We start from the raw sequence: 20,127 nt of genomic DNA, 5'->3' as shown, positions 1-20,127 counted from the left end.
GGTGACTGGGTTTTCATTATTGGGTAGAGGGTGGTAAGTAAGTGTTACTCAGTTTTAAATCATAGTAATTTCCAATGAAGCATATTGTGCAAGTGATTTTAATACCAACTGATATTTTTTGATTAATTTTCTTTTTAAATGGAATTCTAAATACTAAGTGACAAAGAAACTGAAAATAACTGTAACATCAATTATAAACATTATAGCGCACTAGGGCCATACCTATGTACTTATTAAAGTGTAAACGATACATGAAAGCCACCTAATAAAGAAATTATACTTAAAAACTTTATATACTATTCCCATGAAACAACACGTTTTCAGAAACACATGATACAAAACTAACTATATTTTTAGGGACTTCTTACAGAGCCTCTTTTTTTTTCGTCAGGAAATGCTTTTACGCATATACCTACGGTATTTTACACCAGCAGGGATTATGTGGGACTCAGACTTAATAAACCCTACCCACTAAAACCTGACGGATGACTTCAGCTCGCCAAAGGGCGACGGCAGGTAACAGCTGAGCCCTATCCTTACCCCCACCACACGCGAATGCCACAATACACCATGACTCCTCTCACACACAAATCTTCCAAATCTTAACTAAGGGCAGACGTGCGAAAACACGGCGTCGCTGCCCCGGTCGTCGTTTCCTTACTGGCGGAGCATCTGAATCATTTTCACGCTGACGCTCCGCATTCTCTTTCTGACTCATGACGACCTCACAAAAAGCCTTGAAGGCATTCCAAGGCATTAAAGGGACGAATAAGATCAACGGTATGTAAACCAAACCGTCATTCACTTAACTCTTCCCTCCATTCTTGCAAAATTAAGCGGCGATACTCCTCCTTCCACACCATGACTACCTCCAGAGGTGGGTCAAAACCACCACTCCTGGCTTCGGCTTCTTACAGAGCCTCCTCCAACTGGCATATATATCTCTATATCTTGGGCATATTTCTGCCTTTCTTCCCCATAAACTATATCAAGCGCGTCCACCTACATACCTTTCTTTCCTTTCTATGGTGGGAAAGTTACCCCATCTATAAAACAATTTGCAATTAATCAAATGATCTATGAATTAGTCCTAAAGGGCAACTTCACGTACTTTAATATAATGTTTATTTCTTACGTTTTGGACGTATAATAAATTTTAAAAAAAACTTTTCAAACAACTTGCAAAAAAAGAATTCCTCAGAAAAACTCCTTTTGAATCAAAATCTGCGGTCATTATAAATATTAATTTATTTATGCATTAAGTAATGTAAAGAGTTATGTAATGTATAATTAGTACCATTACGGTCGGCGTACCTCAATTGTACTAGTGAAACCACTTTTAAATTTACAAACTTAAAATTTAATTTAAAAAATACCTCTTTATGATATTATAAGATTCAATAAATAAATTAAAAAAAAAACTAGATAAAATGTATCTTATCATTTCCTACAATTAATACGAAACTAATTTACTGAAATTACGCAAAGTATTATTTAAATCAACTGATAAAACTTTCAATTTTTTAATATGTACCTTACTGGATGTTGTTATAGATTATAATTGGCTATATACAGCTTGAATGTATGTAAGTTTATCAAAAATAAACTCAATGCCTTTGGAATAGAGTTAAATATTAAAAAGACGATAAACGGAATTCCATACGTGCATAGTTTCGCGATGACGGGAGGATGTTTTGTCATATTTCTGCGATATGTTTATGTAGCACAGAATTTTATAGATATATAACATTTTAAGGTCTGGGCCCCAAATTTCTGTATATATTTCGTGATCATTTGCTTTTTCTAATAGGTTAGGTTAGGCCTGATTTTTTTTTTTGGCAAACTTTCCTCGCAATGTTTTCATTCACCGTACGAGAATGCTAAAAGCGTATAGGAAGTACACTGGTGCATTGCCGGAAACTACGACTTTAGGGATGAGAGTCGCATGCTGAAGCCCAATGAAGCTGATCAATGTTTTCCAACCTTTCTAATTCGTGCACTTTGGAACATACCAAATGTTTAATATTTTGTTGTTCACTTAAGAAACATTAATTGGTTAACATCATTGTTAACAAAACACAGTAGGTAAGTAACAAAAAACTGAATTAATATTCCAAATTACAATAGTATGATTTATATCAAAGTTTGAAGAAAATATTAAAGTTGTTTAATATTGTTAACTTCTTATGGATCAGTTTGAGTGTGCTATCAATCTGTGGTTGTTATAATTAATAAACCTATCATATCAGTCGTTTTCAAGTTTGTGTCACATAACTAAGCCTAAAACTGTATTTTCTACAACCAGTATACATGGTTTTATACTCATTTCAATAAATTTGTAAGTTACCATGACTTACAAATGATTCCCCTTATAATTGTTATTTTTTATTTACTAGCATTTCTATGACAGCTGACAACAAAAGTTAGCACTTTACACTAGACTTTCTTACTCTGTGCTTAAATCATAGATCTAATCTGTGTAGACACAGACTAATTATCTACTTGAGAAACAGAAGCAATTTAGGATTGTACAATTATTTATAATTTCCCTTGTACAAAGTAGCGCCGTTTTGTAGAAAATTATTCACAAGGCAGCACAAGTTCTAGTGACGTACATTGGTATCGGAATGCGATTGTGAAACGATAAACAATGCAATTCACCTTGCCTACACAACCTTCATACATGAAATTATCACTTTGAATCATCTCTTCGTTTCGATCTCACTTCTGGATTTAACAGCTATCGTAATACTTATATTTTATTGTTGTATTCACGAATGTTTTAAGAGCCAACTTCTGAATTGTGATAACTTATAATTAAAGTCGTCGTAACGTACCTAAAACAAGTATCCATTTGAATCTTTAATAATTTATACAGGATGATGCGTCATGAATTGATGGTTGGTTTTTTTTTTACTAAATATATTATGTTTTACTGTACCACCACAACGTCCTCTACTTGAAAATACCATATTTAATTATTTATTATTCATATATATATATATATGTAAATAACATTAAAGTCAAATTAGTTCAAATTGTTAATACTAGTGGTGGATTTGCCAATGTCGCTAGATCTATAAATTGAAGACTTTGGAATCGATAATAGTAATGACTCCATAGGGGGTTAGTCAATATGCCTTAACAGTAGTGTGTGCAGAAAGTGGAAAACTAAATTTGTATGAAAATGACAGTTCGTATCGACAAATCTTCATACAAATTTTGTTTTCTACTTTCTACATACATTACTGTTAAGACGTCTCGACTAGGCCCCATAGTCATTATTATCATATAATGACATTGGCAGTTGACACTTACGCCATTGCTACGATAATAATAAAAATGTGTTTATCCTTAAGGAACTGAATGTTTGACAATGTTAGTTATAAAGACTTCAACGCATATCCCAATTCCCCCGTAATATGTTAAGATATTTTTATTTTCGTTTCTAACAACGAAAACCATTATTAAAACAGCAATTACGACTGAAAATAATCTTTAATATCGGAACATAATAACGACTTGAAGATTCTTATAAGAGAGCGATGACAGAGAAAACGTATAATTCTAATTATTCGAATCGAAAACAACACCCTAATAAACTATCTATTGAAGAAATTACACAAGATATTAATTACTTCGAGAATATTTTATACCGTTTATGTAATAACAATACGACACGAGAGCGATAATGACAAAACATTCAATTGCTATTCGACGCTTCAAACATTAAAATTTATTTATTAGAATATGAAGAGTTTCAAGTTCTCTTTTGTCTTTTCTGTCAGACTGTATCTACGCTAGAGACCGCTTTAGATGAAACGGTCCAATTGGATTACGAATTGATAGTTAAATGTGGTTAGTTTTACTACTAAGTAATTTAAAACGGCTGGCTCGAGCTGGATGCAACTCACTCGAGATACCCGAAGACCATTGGAGGCCTTCACCGGCGGGAGGGTACTTGTAAAATAATTATGAAATAGATATAACTTAATCCTTTACTTTGTTCTTAAAAAGCCTTTTTATTTAATTTTAACTATGTTGTTAGGTCAACGAGCTGGTCAAGTCATATTTATTAGATTTTTTAAATATATTAAGGTCTAAAAATTTTAAATAATGAAACAATTGCTATTCTACACAAAAATTTTACTCTCACACACTTTCTACCAGTTTCTACTACTATGTGTTCGGTTTACCATGGATTAGAGAAAGTGATAGAAAGGGACAGATGTATGTTACACACACGAGTGTAAGGGAGAACACTATATTTGTCACATGCTCTACGAGTATTCAAAACGCATGTTCCGTTAAATATTTTTATTTTAATATATATTTATTTTGAAATTTATTGATTAGGGAAACCAAATCAAGTCTTAGTTGATAAGCGTAGATTTGCTGGGTTTGAGTACCAGTGAATACTAAAACAGTTTTCTTCCTAATGATTAGAAGTTAGAATATTTTTGTATAGTATATTTGTTTGTTTAATTATTTTTATTTCGTTTTATTCCTTAAAAGGCAAGTAGGTGATCAGAATTATGTGCCTAACACATGCCGCTTTATTTGGGTCCAAAGCATGAGTGGTTAATTTGCATATAAAGAACATAATTGATCAGCCGTAGTCAGCTCGAACTCTAGACCAGGAGTCAGGGTTACTAGTCTCACGGCCCCACTAGGTACTTTAGAGTACTTTTATGATTGTAAGCCAAATATTTGTATTGCTGCTTCAATTAGACGATGACGGTGATTGTAGACTGTTAACATTTTACACAACCACTAGGCATTACATCAAATATTACCTCACAGTCAGTTGTACGGAAAATCAGCTTTCGACTGGCATTCTTTCGAAAGAATCTTGTATTTACGTATTATAATTAAAACATTATATAAAACTTTTAAATTGGTACAACAAACCCACCCAATATGATATAAAATTACCTTGACGATTTAAAATACTCACGGACTGTTCGTTGCCAGTTTTTCTCGTCCGTTTTACGACAGAGAACTGGCAATGTAAAACTAGAACCATTATTATGTTTATAAGTATAAAGTCACCACCAGGGAACAGAAAGAAATGTCGTCGCCTTGTGGGTGGGCTGACGATCTTAGTATGTGGGGAAGATTGGGAGAAATATAATCAAAACAGAGTTGGTTGGAGGCCTATAAGAGGTCCTTGAAAATATTCTTTTTGTGTACAATTTTAAGTGTGTGTATCTTTGGTATATATATATATCAAGGAATAAATGAGACTGCATTATTATTAAGTCTCTAACTCTGCGACCCAAAACGAGAAACTTCAGCGCAGTGTCCTGTGGCACCTTTCGCCAATTGATATATATCAGGTCCTCCTCCACTCTGTCAATTCATTAAGCTACATGAATAAATGGTTTTAGTTTGCGAACTCGGGAAGGGAAGTTGTATTAGAATTTTTTTCTATATTTTGTTACATGTCTTATCTATAATTCACATAAATTAAATGTTGTTGGAATGTCGATGTTTAGATATTCCGACTAATTTTAAAGATTAAGTAATCGAGTTTATTATTTGACAAGGTGACAGTTACCTATCATATTGTTTTTAATTCGGACGTGTTTTCAAATCATATTCTAGAAGAAGTTTCCCATGAGTTATCACAGTTTTACAATTAAGGTATTTTGTAGTTGACATTAACCTAGATAAGTTACACCATGCTGACGGAGCACGGGAAACGATTTGTTCATAATCTAATGCTGATGTAATCATAAAAAACTAATTACTTCCAAAGGCCTATTTTTTTAAACTCATATGATGTTTTAGGTGTAAGGTCCTATCTATATAAGTTTAAATATAGTTTTTGGAATAACTATTGGAACGCGACACAACGTTTAAGCGACATATTTCGGCCATATAATATGCAGAGGTGATGATATCTTGGAGAAACTGATCGTGGTTAGTAACAGAGAAGGTGACGTGGGCGTTTACCAACCAGATGTACCGATCAAGTGAAAGACTTATCGTCCTCAAAACTGTACACTGTAAGAGAGGCACTGGAAAGAAAACCGTGGAAACAGATAGTCCATATGTTTCCTAGCAGACCACGACGGTCAGACATGAGCTGCCGACTGAAGAGAGGGAAAGAGTAGAATTCGTGTACTAAGTGTACATATTGCATGATAAACACTGACATTATCTATTGACGAAAAATCATGAAGAGCTAACAGGCTATAACAAATATATATTGTTTCAGATTAATTAACAAATTTCTTATGAAGATGAGGTACTGACCGGAAATGGCAATGCGGAGTGGCGGCGCAGCAGCGGGGGGAAGGTCCCGAGGGGGAGACTCACAGGTAAAAACCCTTTTACATATCGTGAAATAAATTAGTTTTAGACTTAGCAAGTATAAGTTTTATCCGCAAAAAACATTACTTCTTTATACTATCTTCTCACTTTCAACAATTAACACTAACAACGTTTGACAATTAACACTAAACTATACATGTTAAACAAATGGAACGAGGCGTAACATATGGTATTGAACTAATATATATAATAATAGCCTTTCATTTTAGATACTTTATACACATTACACACGATACACTTAAACACATTTATATTTCTATCATATCATTCTTTTAAATATATGTGTGCCCCTTTTATGGAAAACGCCTCATTCAAATCCCGCTATTTCTGTCTGCACTGACGCAGTACTTTCAACTAATATGTATTTATAATAATTTAAGTGTAAGGATTTAAAAACGCCTTGATTTCTTGAAACTGTAGAATACATTTGAATACAAATACAAATAAATAATTTTAATTCTGCCATTTAATGAATTTTTATCACAGGCAGCGCGAGCAATGGATGAGTTCGAGCAGTTAGCCGGTCTTCGGGGTAGGGCCGTGTATGTTCTGGAACATTTGGCCACGTTTACCGTGACCAGGGAGACGGGTATAGTCTATCCAGCTGATGGTATGCGACGACTGCTTCAGTTGGAGAAAACAAACGGTAAAGTTTTTCTAGATTACAAAATTTCTAGGGTAAATATTTTTTTTTTTTCTAACAATTGTTTTATACGAACTTAACTCTAAATAAGTACAACTCCTACATAAATAATAAAAAAAACAGTGAGTAGAATTGCAACGTACTAAATCATTTGTAGATTACGTATGACTTTGTAATTTATTTAATCAATAAGAATAAGTGTTCATGAGCATAATAATTGCACTATTGTTTTATGAATTGGTTACACATAAAACACGTTTCTTCTATTATAAAAGATTATTTGTTAATATGTTTTATTTTATGAGGTCATTTCGTTCCCCAGGAATATGGAGTCAAAAGATGCAGTTATCTCTAGAGGATCAGTGGGTTCTAGTTATGGATTATGAAACTGGGGTAAGTTGTGGCTGATACATTCTTCTTAACCTTTGATTTAAAGACTTCGCTCATACTAAACTCAGTTGCTACATTACATCGCGCAGACTAAATGCATTTTCATTAACATCATCCAAATTCAAACGATCGTTATGACTGTATAATAGTCTTCATCTCGCCCTCCACTTTCACCAGGTCACCTGTTCATCTAGTGGGAGGTTCCAACGCTTTGTCGACTAGTGCTTGGCCTCCACTCCAAGACTATTTACCTCATCGGCCATCCGCCCTTAGGGCATTTAAGCGTATACGCCCTTTAGCTTTGTCAGTGACCTGTACTATCCGTGACCTTGTCATAGTTGTCAATAATATTATTAAAATATAAAATTTATTGTTTATCTAGGTAATTACGAAGACACAAAACGTTCTAACAGCCCTAAGATCCGAGTACACTAAAAATATTAAAATACGTTAGGTTATTAACATTGTTAGGTTGGAAGCAGAACTCAGGTGTAAACACTATAAATACTTCATCGTCATCATCAACGGCTATAGGCAACGCCATCGTAATCTATTTCATGCTTCTTGCATCCAACTTCGAACCCCTAACAATAGGGGTTCGAGGTCCTTGACAACTCCATCCCATCAACGCAGCCACGTTCTACCGGGTTTTCTCTTGCCACCAGGTTGTGAGTTCAGTAAGGACCTTGAGGCGTCATCAAGTTATAAAGTTCTTCATTGTAGCGAATATGCCGAGCACCAGAGCTGCTTTATAATAAATGTTTGCTATTTATTAATAATTGTAAAATATTTGCAGTCCATAATGGAGCGTTTCCCAGCCAACTGGGTACACTCCCCAACAGCCTTCACATCGCCAGAACCTGCTGAGCTCTACAACAACGTGTTGGCCTTTGTGGTAGGGGCCCCAGAGAGTGGTGGTGGCTCCCCTGGCGGCTCCAGACGGGAGTTACACATCTTCCAATGCCATGACGTCAGTGCGCAGACACTTGTTGAAGAATTAAATGCTCTTAAGTAAGTATTAAGATTATCGCCTTTTGTATTAAGTTTATTTTGAGTTATTTTTTTTCGAATACATATTGTAGTGTTTGGTGTATCTCTCAGTCCTGTGAAAGTTTTCACGATAAGTAAAACAAATTAAACTTCTTCAAGTAAAAACATTAGGAAATTTTTTATGTGTTCAATTTGTATTTCTTTTTCTTAAAAATATATAACTTCATTAAATATTTTTATAATTAAAATTTATAAATATAATGTTATAATTTACATTATATTTGTCTTTTCTGTGCAAGAGCCTTTTGTGGTTTCAAGGTATTTGTTATATCCATTAGTTAAATTTAATCCACTTCATAAAACACCGGTTGGACTGCTGAAAATATGTTAAGTTTGAATTAAATATTTATTCTTTCAAGTCCGAACTTGTTTCGCAGGAAAGCGATGTTACAAAATATTATAAATTCTTTGGTGACCTAATATTTTTAAGTACAAACGATAACGTATCAGATAAATGCATCTTAAGATAAATATCTTAGGATACATCCTAATACCTCGCGATAAGCCAGTGTGTGAGTGAAATGTGAAGTGAAGCGATGTTCCACTTTCAACTAAATTTTAGATTACCCAGTTCGTCGATATGGTATATAACATACTGCATTTGTTTTCTTAATTATTTTCCTATAGTCAAGTTGGTCATGAGCCTGTACCTCGCGTTGTGTCTCTATAGTTCAAGGTCAAAACATAGCAAAAAGTGAATTAGTATTAGAGTAGTGAGTTAGTATTAGATTTATACAGGCTAGGATTAGAGAAAATATTGTGACGTTTTGGTAACCAAAACGTCACAATATTTTCTCTTACCGATGCCTTGATTAAATGTCTGTCTATACGTTTAGTTGTTCACAAAAATGTTACCTAGATATGCTTGTGTGTGTAGGTAATCCTTTATAAAGCCATGCATTCAAACAATAAATCGATTTTTTTATTACAAAAAACCTAATATTACAGGGGTATTGGCAGCGGTGGCTCAGAAGGTGGTCGAGACTTTGTGATCGAGCGGGAAAGAGAAAGAGAGAGGGAGACAGAGATGGACAGACCAAGGCGACAGGTAATAAGTTGATACTTTTTTATAGCACAGGCGAAACGATGTTAACCTGAGGCAAAGTGATACAGCCCATGGACAGTTACACTACCGGAAGTCTCTCTTGGCTTTTAAACATTAAAATATCCATTTAAAAAATGGTTGCCTATAAATTCGGTTTACGGATGATAGTTTAATGCAACAACGTCATAACAAAAAATTGATACTTTTATGCATAACATTGAATCCTCGGACGAATAAAGAGCAAGAGAATTAGATGCGGCACAATCGTACAATGAGCGTAAGGGGACATTTATCGGGACAATGAGCGTAACACGACAATGAGTCATGCTTTTTCGTGCGTGCAGACGGCGTTCGATTACATCGATTTATTAGACGTTATTAGGTCAAAAAATATAAATAATAACTGACCGTCTAAGTTTTGACAATATTTAACGTTAAGGGCACGAATAATATGTATTCAATTGAGTTGAAGAAATTGTCTGAATAAAATTAATAGGACCTAGAAATGTGTTAATTAAGATACTTTGTCTGATTGATAACCAGAAAGTACAGTAAAATTAAATCATATTAATAAATATTTTAACCAACGACAATTAATATATAAACAAATTTGTTGCTAACAATATAACATGTAATTACATTTTTATTTGAAAGGTTTTTATGTAAAAATGTTGTACGTATGATTTTTTTTACGTTATCACTAAAGCATTCATAACGTATTATGGTTATGTTATATATTCATTTCCAAAATAGCTGTAACAGATGTATGCCTGTGTGTGAAGCTACAAACTCAGGGATGAAGGTAGCACGCTGAAGGTCCTGGGCTAATATTTCTCAACTCTCATAGTTTTGTATTGTAACCAATTTTTACTATCAAATTTAAAAAGAAACAATCATAAACTAAAATATGTAAATAATTTAAAATTAAGTATAAATCCGTCTCTTCGGCGATTTATAATTAGGGTGGGGCTGATGGCATCCCCAATAATCAAGGTATCTGTACTCGCTCGGCATTGTCCCAAAACGCTAGAAGAAACGCTTCAATTTATCCGATCCCTAAATAAAACGACCGGTCTGATCCGTCCAACTATCGCTCCATAGCTATAACTTTCTTGTTATTCAAAAAATGGAAACAATTATTAACGCCCAGCTCCTGAGGTATCTAGAGAGCCACCAGGTATTGTTAGTACGGATTTCGTGGCGGTCACTCAGCTGGCATCCGTCGTTTACTTTACACATAGATGGACAAAGGTAATCAATGCCAAAGTCCTCAACCCCTTCGATCGAGTGTGGTACAGAGCACTTCATCTGTACCACACATCAGCACATCTTCCAGCCTATGAGCTCCCCGTGAAAATATGCAATTGGATTTACAGCTGATCTGAGGATCAAGGGCGTTATCGACAGAGCGTGTTCCGACCGAAAATCCGGGCTCCTCCAGCGTTCACAGGGTTCACCAGTCCTATCCCTGTTTCTTCTACATATTAATCATATATTGTAACTTAGAAATATAACACTGGTATGCGGACGTTTGTACTGAGGATACTCTTTCCTCGGGCAGTTGTCTAATGGAACAAATTATGACTGTGTGCATGTGGAACCAGTTGTCCACTGAAGTAAACTTCAATCAATTCGACTTAGAGTCTTTCAAGAAAAGACGTACCAATGCTTAATAGGCCGCAATGCGAGTTTCCATGGGCGACAATAGAACATAACATCAGGTGAGACTACTGCCCTCTTTCGGCCTGTTCTATAAAAAAAATTACACAGTATATTACTATAACTGTATACTAGAAATGTTTTATCAGAAACACGCTTACGTACTATGGCTTATCACGACGATAACATTCAAATGCCTATGTTGCGTAGCTAAAATATATTCACACGAGGCATATATTTCATAAACGCGCGGTAAAATAAACCTCATAACATATTAATATAAAAATATTCTTTAAATTTGGTTCCAAGTATCATCCAGATTTTATCCCTCATAATTTCTAACCAAACGTTATCAGCCTTATTTAATTCCATATCCTAAAGTTATACTTTAAATGTTTTTTTATTATTCACTTAACGAAATTTTAGTAATAATATAGAAATGGATACCTCGCTGGTGAATACCAGCGAGGTATCCCTCTGTCAACCCTTTTCCAGATGTCTATATCTTTGGCAATAGTCCGTTTTTCCCTACTATTTCTATCAAGTCATTCCTTCTTGACAATCGTTCTATAAGAAAAACACTTTTTGTTAAGAACGATATATAAGTTTTAATAATAATACATAGCTTTAATCCGTTCAAAAAGTGTTTTTCTTAATGTGTAAAAGCTATTTTAACAAAAGACAATCGTTCTATAATCAAATATTATTACATTGGCTTTGGGTATGACTGGCGAGTCTCTTCCAGGCTTCCCGCAGACTTCAGCTAGCGCGGTCGCTTAATTTGGAGCTAAATTTGTTAGATACAGGAGCTGTTATAGCATATTTCTAGTACAATTATAATACGATTAGGTCGGATTAAAAATATCTTATCTGTATTAAATATAATAAAATTGTCTATGCCTATACAAGATCTTAAAACTTTATTGACTTATTGTCAAGATTTTCACATATATTTCTTACTATTGATAGGTGTTAGAAAATCGCCCAATAGAAGACATATTCCCAAAATAATTATCATTTCGAGAAATTAACTTAGTAAAGAGTATACTCTCATAAAAGTATAGTTACAAGTTCTAGGTGATAATATTAGTAACAAACAAACTCTTCCATTTGTTTCTCATATTCACCAGTATTTTACAATCTAACCCTTTTATTTTATCTTCCCAAGTTTCAGTTCCTCTCTTCTTTCTTCCACTGGGCCATTCCAAGTATTCCATTTTGACTGCTATTACAAACTCGGTCAATGTGACCGGTCCATTTCCACATTAGATTTTTTATTGTGTTCCCTTCTGGGAACGTACTACGCTGTTTTTTACTTTGTGTTTAACATTTTACCGAGGAACAGAACGGTCCCGTTTGCATACTCCAGATGATATTAAAAATAAATCAATGGCGCTACAACCATTTAGCTCTGGGCCTCAGATTTCTGTATCTGTTTCATGATCGTTTGTGAATTGAATAGGCAAGTAGGTGATCAGCCTTCTGTGCCTGACACACACCTTTTTGGGGTCTAAGGCAAGCCGGTTTCCTCGCGATGTTTTCCGTCACCGTTCGAGCTAATGTTAAATGCACACATAGTAAGAAAATCCATTCGTCCAGCTGGGGATCGAACCTACGACCTCGGGTATGAGACTCGCACGCTGAAGTCACTAGGCCAACACTGCTTTGATCCAGATGATATTACTTCACACATACGAAAATGATATTTGCATTAATTCAATATCACTGATAATTCATTAGTTGAATAGTATGCCTTCAGTGTATCGCACGTTTACCAAACAACAATGGGAGGCTGTTATTACCGTAAGTTTTAATAGTACGTGTATAAACACCATATTATGTTCAAGAATATCTAATTTCTTATTTGCAAGATATGAAAAATTAAACACAGCTTGTTGCGTTTTAAGAGAGTACGAATTTATTAATTTGCCTAAGGATTCAGTTATAGCCAGCGAGAGACATCAATTTGACAGAAACATATTATGTATGTGTGGACTCTGTTTCCGCACTTAGACGCTCAATAGGTCCATTGTGCGTAATTGTGCAGAAACATATTATGAAAAATGGTCGCCTAAAAGTCTGTTAAAGTTTTATTTTAAATTTTATTATAATCAATACCAAATACCTAACACAAACGGTAATATTTACCTTTTTTGATGAGAACCTGGAAGAGATTTGTAGCCTAAAGGGCGCTAAAGCTACGTTTAAAAATAATTTTAGACTGTTTATAATTTGTATAAGATAAACGATTAGAAAAAAAGAGAGTGATCGATGATAAAGTATAGTTTCAAGTAAGTAAGGATTTGGAAAGGGAATGGGGAGCTGGAACCAGTCCATGTGAAACAGATGAATGAGAAGTGGTTAACTAGTATATACCAGGCAACCGTAGATGGTGAAGTCAGGTTAAGTAGGCCTTGTGCCTGGAATAATCCAGGAAGTACTAGAGTTTCTAGTAAAAAGTACGATAACCATGCAGCCATGAGCAGCGAAGCGTGATGATGTGAAACAAATAAATTTAATCAAAATATTTAACCACGATAACACTGTGAAAATAAAGTTCAATATGAATAACTGGGTTTATTAACTACCACACGATAGTTAGTCACGATAAATATTGTGCTTAAAAGAATAAACCATAAATTTCCAACACAGAATACCTACTTGTCTCCAAAAAATATTATCAAAATTATCATGATTAATATTCGTTTTGCCTATTTATGCACTTAATTTAATCAGTAACAATGCTAATTACGAACTCTATATTGATAGTATCTAATCAAGGATGTGACAATTGATATATTTAGATAAATAAATATTTTAATATTCCAATTCGTGAAGTCATATAACTTAGTGGCTGATTATTTCTCAAACCTGAAGGCTGGCGTTCAAAAACCTGTTCATTTAGAACAACGGTATAACTATAAAAGATATACTAGATGTAATTAGTTGATAATAATAACTCTATTTCGAATGTTCATTTCACTTTTTTTTTCATTCAGCAAATGTCAGCACAACTGGGCCGCGATCGTGGTTCAGCGGGAGAAAGAGATGATGCCTCATCCACTGGCTCTGAACGCCTCTACGAACAGGACATCGCAATTCTAAACCGTTGCTTTGACGACATAGAAAAATTCATAGCGCGGTTACAACACGCCGCAGCTGCGTCACGTGAATTGGAACGACGGCGACGATCTAGAGGGGGGAAGAAGGGGACGGGGGAGGGGATGCTCGCTTTACGGACCCGTCCACCGCCTGAGAGAGACTTCGTGGACGTCCTCCAGAAGTTTAAGCTGTCTTTTAATTTGCTAGCGAGACTACGCACGCACATACACGACCCCAATGCTCCAGAGCTGGTACATTTCCTTTTCACTCCGTTGGCCTTGATCGTCGATGCGGCTCAGGACGTGGCAGATGGTAGATTGCCCTCACGGGTAATACAGCCTTTGTTGACGAGGGATGCGCTCAATCTATTGGCTAATTGTGTGACCAGTAAAGAGACTGAATTGTGGCATTCGCTTGGGGACGCTTGGTTGATTCCGAGGTAAGCACTTTAGTTTTTACACGAAATTTAAAAGGAATATTTTAAATGCTGATATATTCGTCAAATTAAATTTAATCAATTTTAATTATTATTTTTATTATTACTATGTAGGTTAAGAATAATCTATGTTTGTGTGTTGGAAATAAATATTTTTTTATTTATTACAGAAATACATACATTATCCTTACAGACTATTCCAATACGATCATGTCTAGAAACATTCAATAAAATATAATAAAGTACATACATATATAGTATTAAACACAATATACACAATATCGCTACTGTTATACTTTAATTCTTGGCTTATAAAGTTTACAATTAAAAAGAACATAGATTTGTTTCGGTACTGCGTTGTTGGGCCGTCAATTAATATGTGTAAAGTTGGGACTAATTTCTTTAATTTTGTAAGATTGGTTTGATAAAGTTTATTTCTTAATTTAATAAAGTTAATATCTCAAGTTAATAAAGTTTATATCTCTATTTAATAAGCTTTATTTCTCAAGATAATAAAGTTTATATATCTCAATTTAAGAAAGTTTATATCTCAGGTTAATAAAGTTTATATTTCAATTTAAGGTAGGCACAAATCATCAGTAACTGACCACAGAAAAGTTTGTCCACGGAAGGGTAAACCAATCAAAACAAGCGTTATAACACATGACATTTATATGTTAGCTCATAACGAACTTTGTTCTTGTAAATGGGCGCCAATAACAATCGATATAAATATATTTACGTATATTTCAATAAAAGACTTACCATACTATCACAGAAAAGTCGCAACCATCTTTGACATTAAAGTAAAACAATTACTAATAAGCGAGTTTTCTATTTTTATTGACGGAGCTCTTTCATACACCGCATGGACTAAGCTATACTTAAACTGACAGGTTGAAATAAAGCCAGTTAAAATAAATATTCTAAGGTTGCATTCCAAGTATCGACTGTTCAGCATCAAATTTATTTGAACCACGAAAGTAGTGGCGGTACAAATAACAACTTGTTTATGTATCATAATTCGAAGAATTTAGTTTAAATATTATGTAACAGTGGAAACAATGTTTTGATTATGTGAATGACAAATACAATAGGCGATGTATTTCAAATTTTAAATTATTATAATTTAATTTTGTTCATGAAGTCCGAAACCTAGGTTGGAAACGGTCCACGGAAAGTTACCAAAAGTTTAAAATAAAAATGTTTTTATTTTGATATTTTTAGAGTAATAATACGAATGTAAATATTGCCATTCATGTCAGTCATATGTACTAATAGTAAATAATTGAAGAAAAGAATTGTTTTAGTTAATTTTGAGATAACGCACACATTTTTTAAATGTTCTGTTTATGACCCATATACAGTTTCCTCTGTTTTATTTTTTGGCTTCCGAAACCAAAATCATTGACTGCACTCGGTGTTCACATGCCGTAGTTCCGGTGATTATAACTTTTCATACACCGACTCCGACACCTTAGTCTTAATAACCTTAACGTCCACTTCCATGCCACCTAATGGCCAGATATGGAGGTGCTTCTTTCTTTGAGTAGTCCGTTCTAATGATTCTACATGTCTTCCACGAAGTAGCTCAGGATTTATTTTAACATTGAGTGCTGTTTGCGAAGCACTGGGAATCGTAGTTTGGTTACTATCTCTCATATCGACAGCTTCGCTTACGCACGTCGAGATCCCGACCTCTTTTTGGTTAAGATGTATGGATGCTACCCTATTTTTATATACAAATAACTTCGGCATATGCTAACATATCTTCTTTTTGTTTTGTATCATCATGTGATACTGAGATGTTCTACACCCTTTTTTCTCGAAGCTCGAGATATTGTATTTTGAGTTCCTTCAACTCCATTTATGTGGACAGACATACATCCTGCATATGCTTAAGTGCCTTTGTAGTTTGTACTACCTAAATACAAATTATATTTTTTTAGTTTTTGATACTTTGTAGTCAACTCATACTATCTTAAAGCACTTAGTCTTAAATGTATATATATTGATTTACAGAGAACAATGGAAGACAACTATACCACCATACCAGCCAGTTTTCATGGATGGATGGACTCCAGACTACCAAGTGGACGATCAGCCGCTAAGAAGGTACCAGATGCTTCAGATACTTTAGAAAACATATCATGCTTCCCTAGGATCTTCAAGTATTAAAAACAGGGATTGCTCTACCCTTAAAAACAGACAACGCACCGTCCATTCACGCATTTTATCCATTATTATAAAAGGTCAGAAATCGTATCGATGTCTCAACGTGTTTAAAAAGTTACCAACCTTATCTATTACGTCAACTAATAAATTTCTACAAAAATATTGTTGCAACTTTACTGCTGCTATTTCAAGACCATGTCACATCTAGAAATGTATCTACTATGAATAAAAAATCTTTAATTGCACTAATTATAATTATACATATTAGTTATTATAACAAGTTTTCTACTAGAGACTAAAGATAAAATTAAAGATCCAATTATATAAAAACCGAAAATAGCGTTTTTATACGCAAAACTTATCACCACTATTTGGTACCAGCGCCTTCACTGAACTGTTTCCGAATCAATTCGACTTAGGGTCCTTTAAGAAACAGCGTACCAATTCTTAATTTCGAGAATTTAACGGCACTGCGACAATAAGGACAGCACTGTCCTCATTATTATGACATTATGATAATTATTAATTAATATGACATTTGCATATAATTCATTATTGTATCATAATCTATAAAATACATTTGATGGAACAATAGTCAATATACTAAGAACTCCATCAACCATTGTGCTACTCTCTTATGTTGGGGTTTTGTATATGTTATGAAATCATAAACATGACCATTATAGCTTATTTCTCCTCATCATCATGCTTATGTGTTGTTCTTTACAAAGACCATCACCACGCCGCAGCGAAGGAAGAGTAGAGGAAGCAGCAGCGATTGCGGCGGAAGGGTACGGGTTTGAAAGAGATGAACCAGATATATATGGGGAGAGGGAATACGCACCTTTCCCAAGGTATTGTATTTGTTTGCTCTATGTTACATTGTCATTGAACTTACAATAGAACTTCATTTTTGGTTATGCATTATTCATATACATAAGTAGTGCGTGGGTCTACGAATTAGACAAATCAAAATCACTTTTTAATTAATTTATTTACGTTATTCTTATTTATTGAGCAGTGGCTTCAGCGTAAGACTCTCATCCCAAAAGTCGATCAGATCCCCGGCTATGCACCAATGGATATTCTTTCTATGTGCGCATTTAACCTTCGGTCAAACGGTGAAGGAAAACATCTTGAGGCTTGCCTTACTCAAAAAGTAGACGGTGTGTGTAGGAGGAGGCTTATCACTTGCCTATTAGATTGACAAATTATCATGAAACAAATACAGAAATTTGAGGCCCAGACCTATAGAAAAGTTGTGGTGCCACTGATGTTTTTAAATTCTTATCTATTATATAGTAAAAATATTATATTACAAGGAAAACGATTTTATATTCTAATAATATTAACCAGTCCCGTTAATAAGATTTTAGTTGTAGCATGAATAAAATATTACCATTAAAAACTTCCACAGGAATAACCGTACTAGAGCAGAGGATTCAGAATCAGCTGCTTCTTCCCCGGAAAGAGAGGCCCCGTATCGCCCTCCTGAAAGAGAAAGAGATGATGGTAATTATTACATGAGAAATGCCACACGTTTTAAAGAAAGCCGTTTAAATTATTAACCTTGATTTAAGTTAAGTTAGTACGTGATAATATAGTACGTGGAATACCCTACATGGAGTACTGTTCCGACATCGGGACGGGAGCTCCCCAGTACCAGCTCCTTCCACTTGACCGTATTCAACGAAGGGCGATTGGATCGTCAACGATCCCTTGGTGTTGCGAAGAGATCTGGGGTGTCTCTGCATCTTCTGACATTTCTGTCATTTACCATGGAGTGTTCAGAGGAGTTGTTCGGACTAATAAGGCAACTGAGTTTCATTATCGGACGTCGATGGCAGAATACAAAATACCATCCGTATCAAATCGACGTCAGTCGTTCCACAGCTGAGCGTTTCTCGATTTTGCCGCCCACCATCACTATATGGAACCAGCTGCCCGCTGAAGTATTTCCGAACCAATTCAACATCCTTCAAAAAAAGAGCGCAACATTTCTTAATAGACCGGCAACGTACTTGTGTGCCTCCTATTACATAAAAATATATTTATGTAACTACAATGCCCTTAAGAGGAGACGGTACTGTAGAAATTTCATACCTAATTTCAATAACTATACCAAAGCTATACAGAGATTCCAATTATTTTATGTAACACTGACTTTATTATAATATAGTTTTAATAATATGTCATCAACTTGCAGATGATCTCGGTGAAGCCTGGGCGCAAGGTGTGGCTGCTCGTGGTGGACGCGTGGTGCGTGTGACATACCCTCGGACTGCTAACAATGATAAAGAACTAACTGTAGTTCGCGGAGAATACCTTGAGGTTTGTAGACTACTTAAACGATGTTAGCAAACCATATGAAAACTGAAATGTAAATCAGAAAATTTTATAAGTAAAATACCTGTCTGATAAATCACCCTCAACGAAACACGAATATATTGGTAGAACTCTGGTCTAGTTTCTTTTCTGTCATGCTTGTATCGTGCGTGTGCGCTACATGTATTTAATTATGAACAACAAACATTTAGTATGAATTCTTACAAGAGTTTTAAAGTTTGTGTTTTTAATTATTCGTATATAATTAATAGATTTGAGATTGAGCAGTGTTGGCCTAGGCTTCAGCGTGCGACTTTCATCCCTGAGGTCGTCGGCTGTGCACTAAAGATTTCTTTCTATGTGCGCATTTAACATTAGCTCGAACGGTGAAGGAAAACATCGCGAGGAAACCGGCTTGCCTTAGACCCAAAAAGTCGACGGCGTGCGTCAGGCACAGAAGGCCTATACCTACTTGTATATTCAATTCACAAACGATCATGAAACAGATACAGAAATCTGAGGCCCAGACCTAAAAAAAATTGTAGCGCCATTGATTATTTTTTAAATATAAAACCGTCATGTTTAACAGTTTAACGGAACATAAATTAATTAGCGCAATAATTAAACATTACATATGTCTAGGTGCTAGATGACTCCCGGAAATGGTGGAAGGCCAGAAACCGTCGGGGTGTAACCGCTCATGTCCCGCACACGATCGTTGCACCTGCCATCACCCCACCCTCTTCACCCCACCTGTACCCGAACCCCATCTATACTCATTATCAGGTTGGTTGTTATTTATTTTCTAATACAAATAACTTCTATAAGAAATCCAGCCTGCGTTAGAAATGTTATCTACCTCGCATTTTTTTATTTGAACCTTAAAACACATGATACAAATTGACGTACATACAAAAATATAAAAAGCGGAGCCGTCTCTTTAACATGTTGTTAGCTTCTAAT

At 34.9% G+C, this 20,127-nt stretch overlaps 1 protein-coding gene across 2 annotated transcripts in view; it reads left to right on the top strand.

Annotated features, from left to right (window-relative positions):
• LOC123711444 (epidermal growth factor receptor kinase substrate 8-like) overlaps window positions 1–20,127 on the top strand; it is a 31,345-nt gene that overhangs the window by 4,023 nt on the left and 7,195 nt on the right. Inside the window, exons 2-12 of one of the 2 annotated variants that reach the window (XM_045664040.1) lie at window positions 6,224–6,326; window positions 6,826–6,985; window positions 7,305–7,375; window positions 8,169–8,383; window positions 9,371–9,470; window positions 14,126–14,667; window positions 16,687–16,779; window positions 17,571–17,693; window positions 18,257–18,351; window positions 19,046–19,170; window positions 19,807–19,950. In XM_045664040.1, the coding sequence (XP_045519996.1) occupies window positions 6,267–6,326; window positions 6,826–6,985; window positions 7,305–7,375; window positions 8,169–8,383; window positions 9,371–9,470; window positions 14,126–14,667; window positions 16,687–16,779; window positions 17,571–17,693; window positions 18,257–18,351; window positions 19,046–19,170; window positions 19,807–19,950 (1,728 nt within the window). In that variant the 5' untranslated portion in view covers window positions 6,224–6,266. The remainder of the gene's footprint in view (window positions 1–6,223; window positions 6,327–6,825; window positions 6,986–7,304; window positions 7,376–8,168; window positions 8,384–9,370; window positions 9,471–14,125; window positions 14,668–16,686; window positions 16,780–17,570; window positions 17,694–18,256; window positions 18,352–19,045; window positions 19,171–19,806; window positions 19,951–20,127) is intronic. The other variant, XM_045664042.1, reaches the window with a different exon arrangement.

Source organism: Pieris brassicae, chromosome 6 (genome assembly GCF_905147105.1).
Source record: "Pieris brassicae chromosome 6, ilPieBrab1.1, whole genome shotgun sequence".
Classification (NCBI taxonomy): domain Eukaryota; kingdom Metazoa; phylum Arthropoda; class Insecta; order Lepidoptera; family Pieridae; genus Pieris; species Pieris brassicae.
Note: the sequence above shows the minus strand (reverse complement) of the source record. Positions and strands in the feature narration are given on the sequence as shown.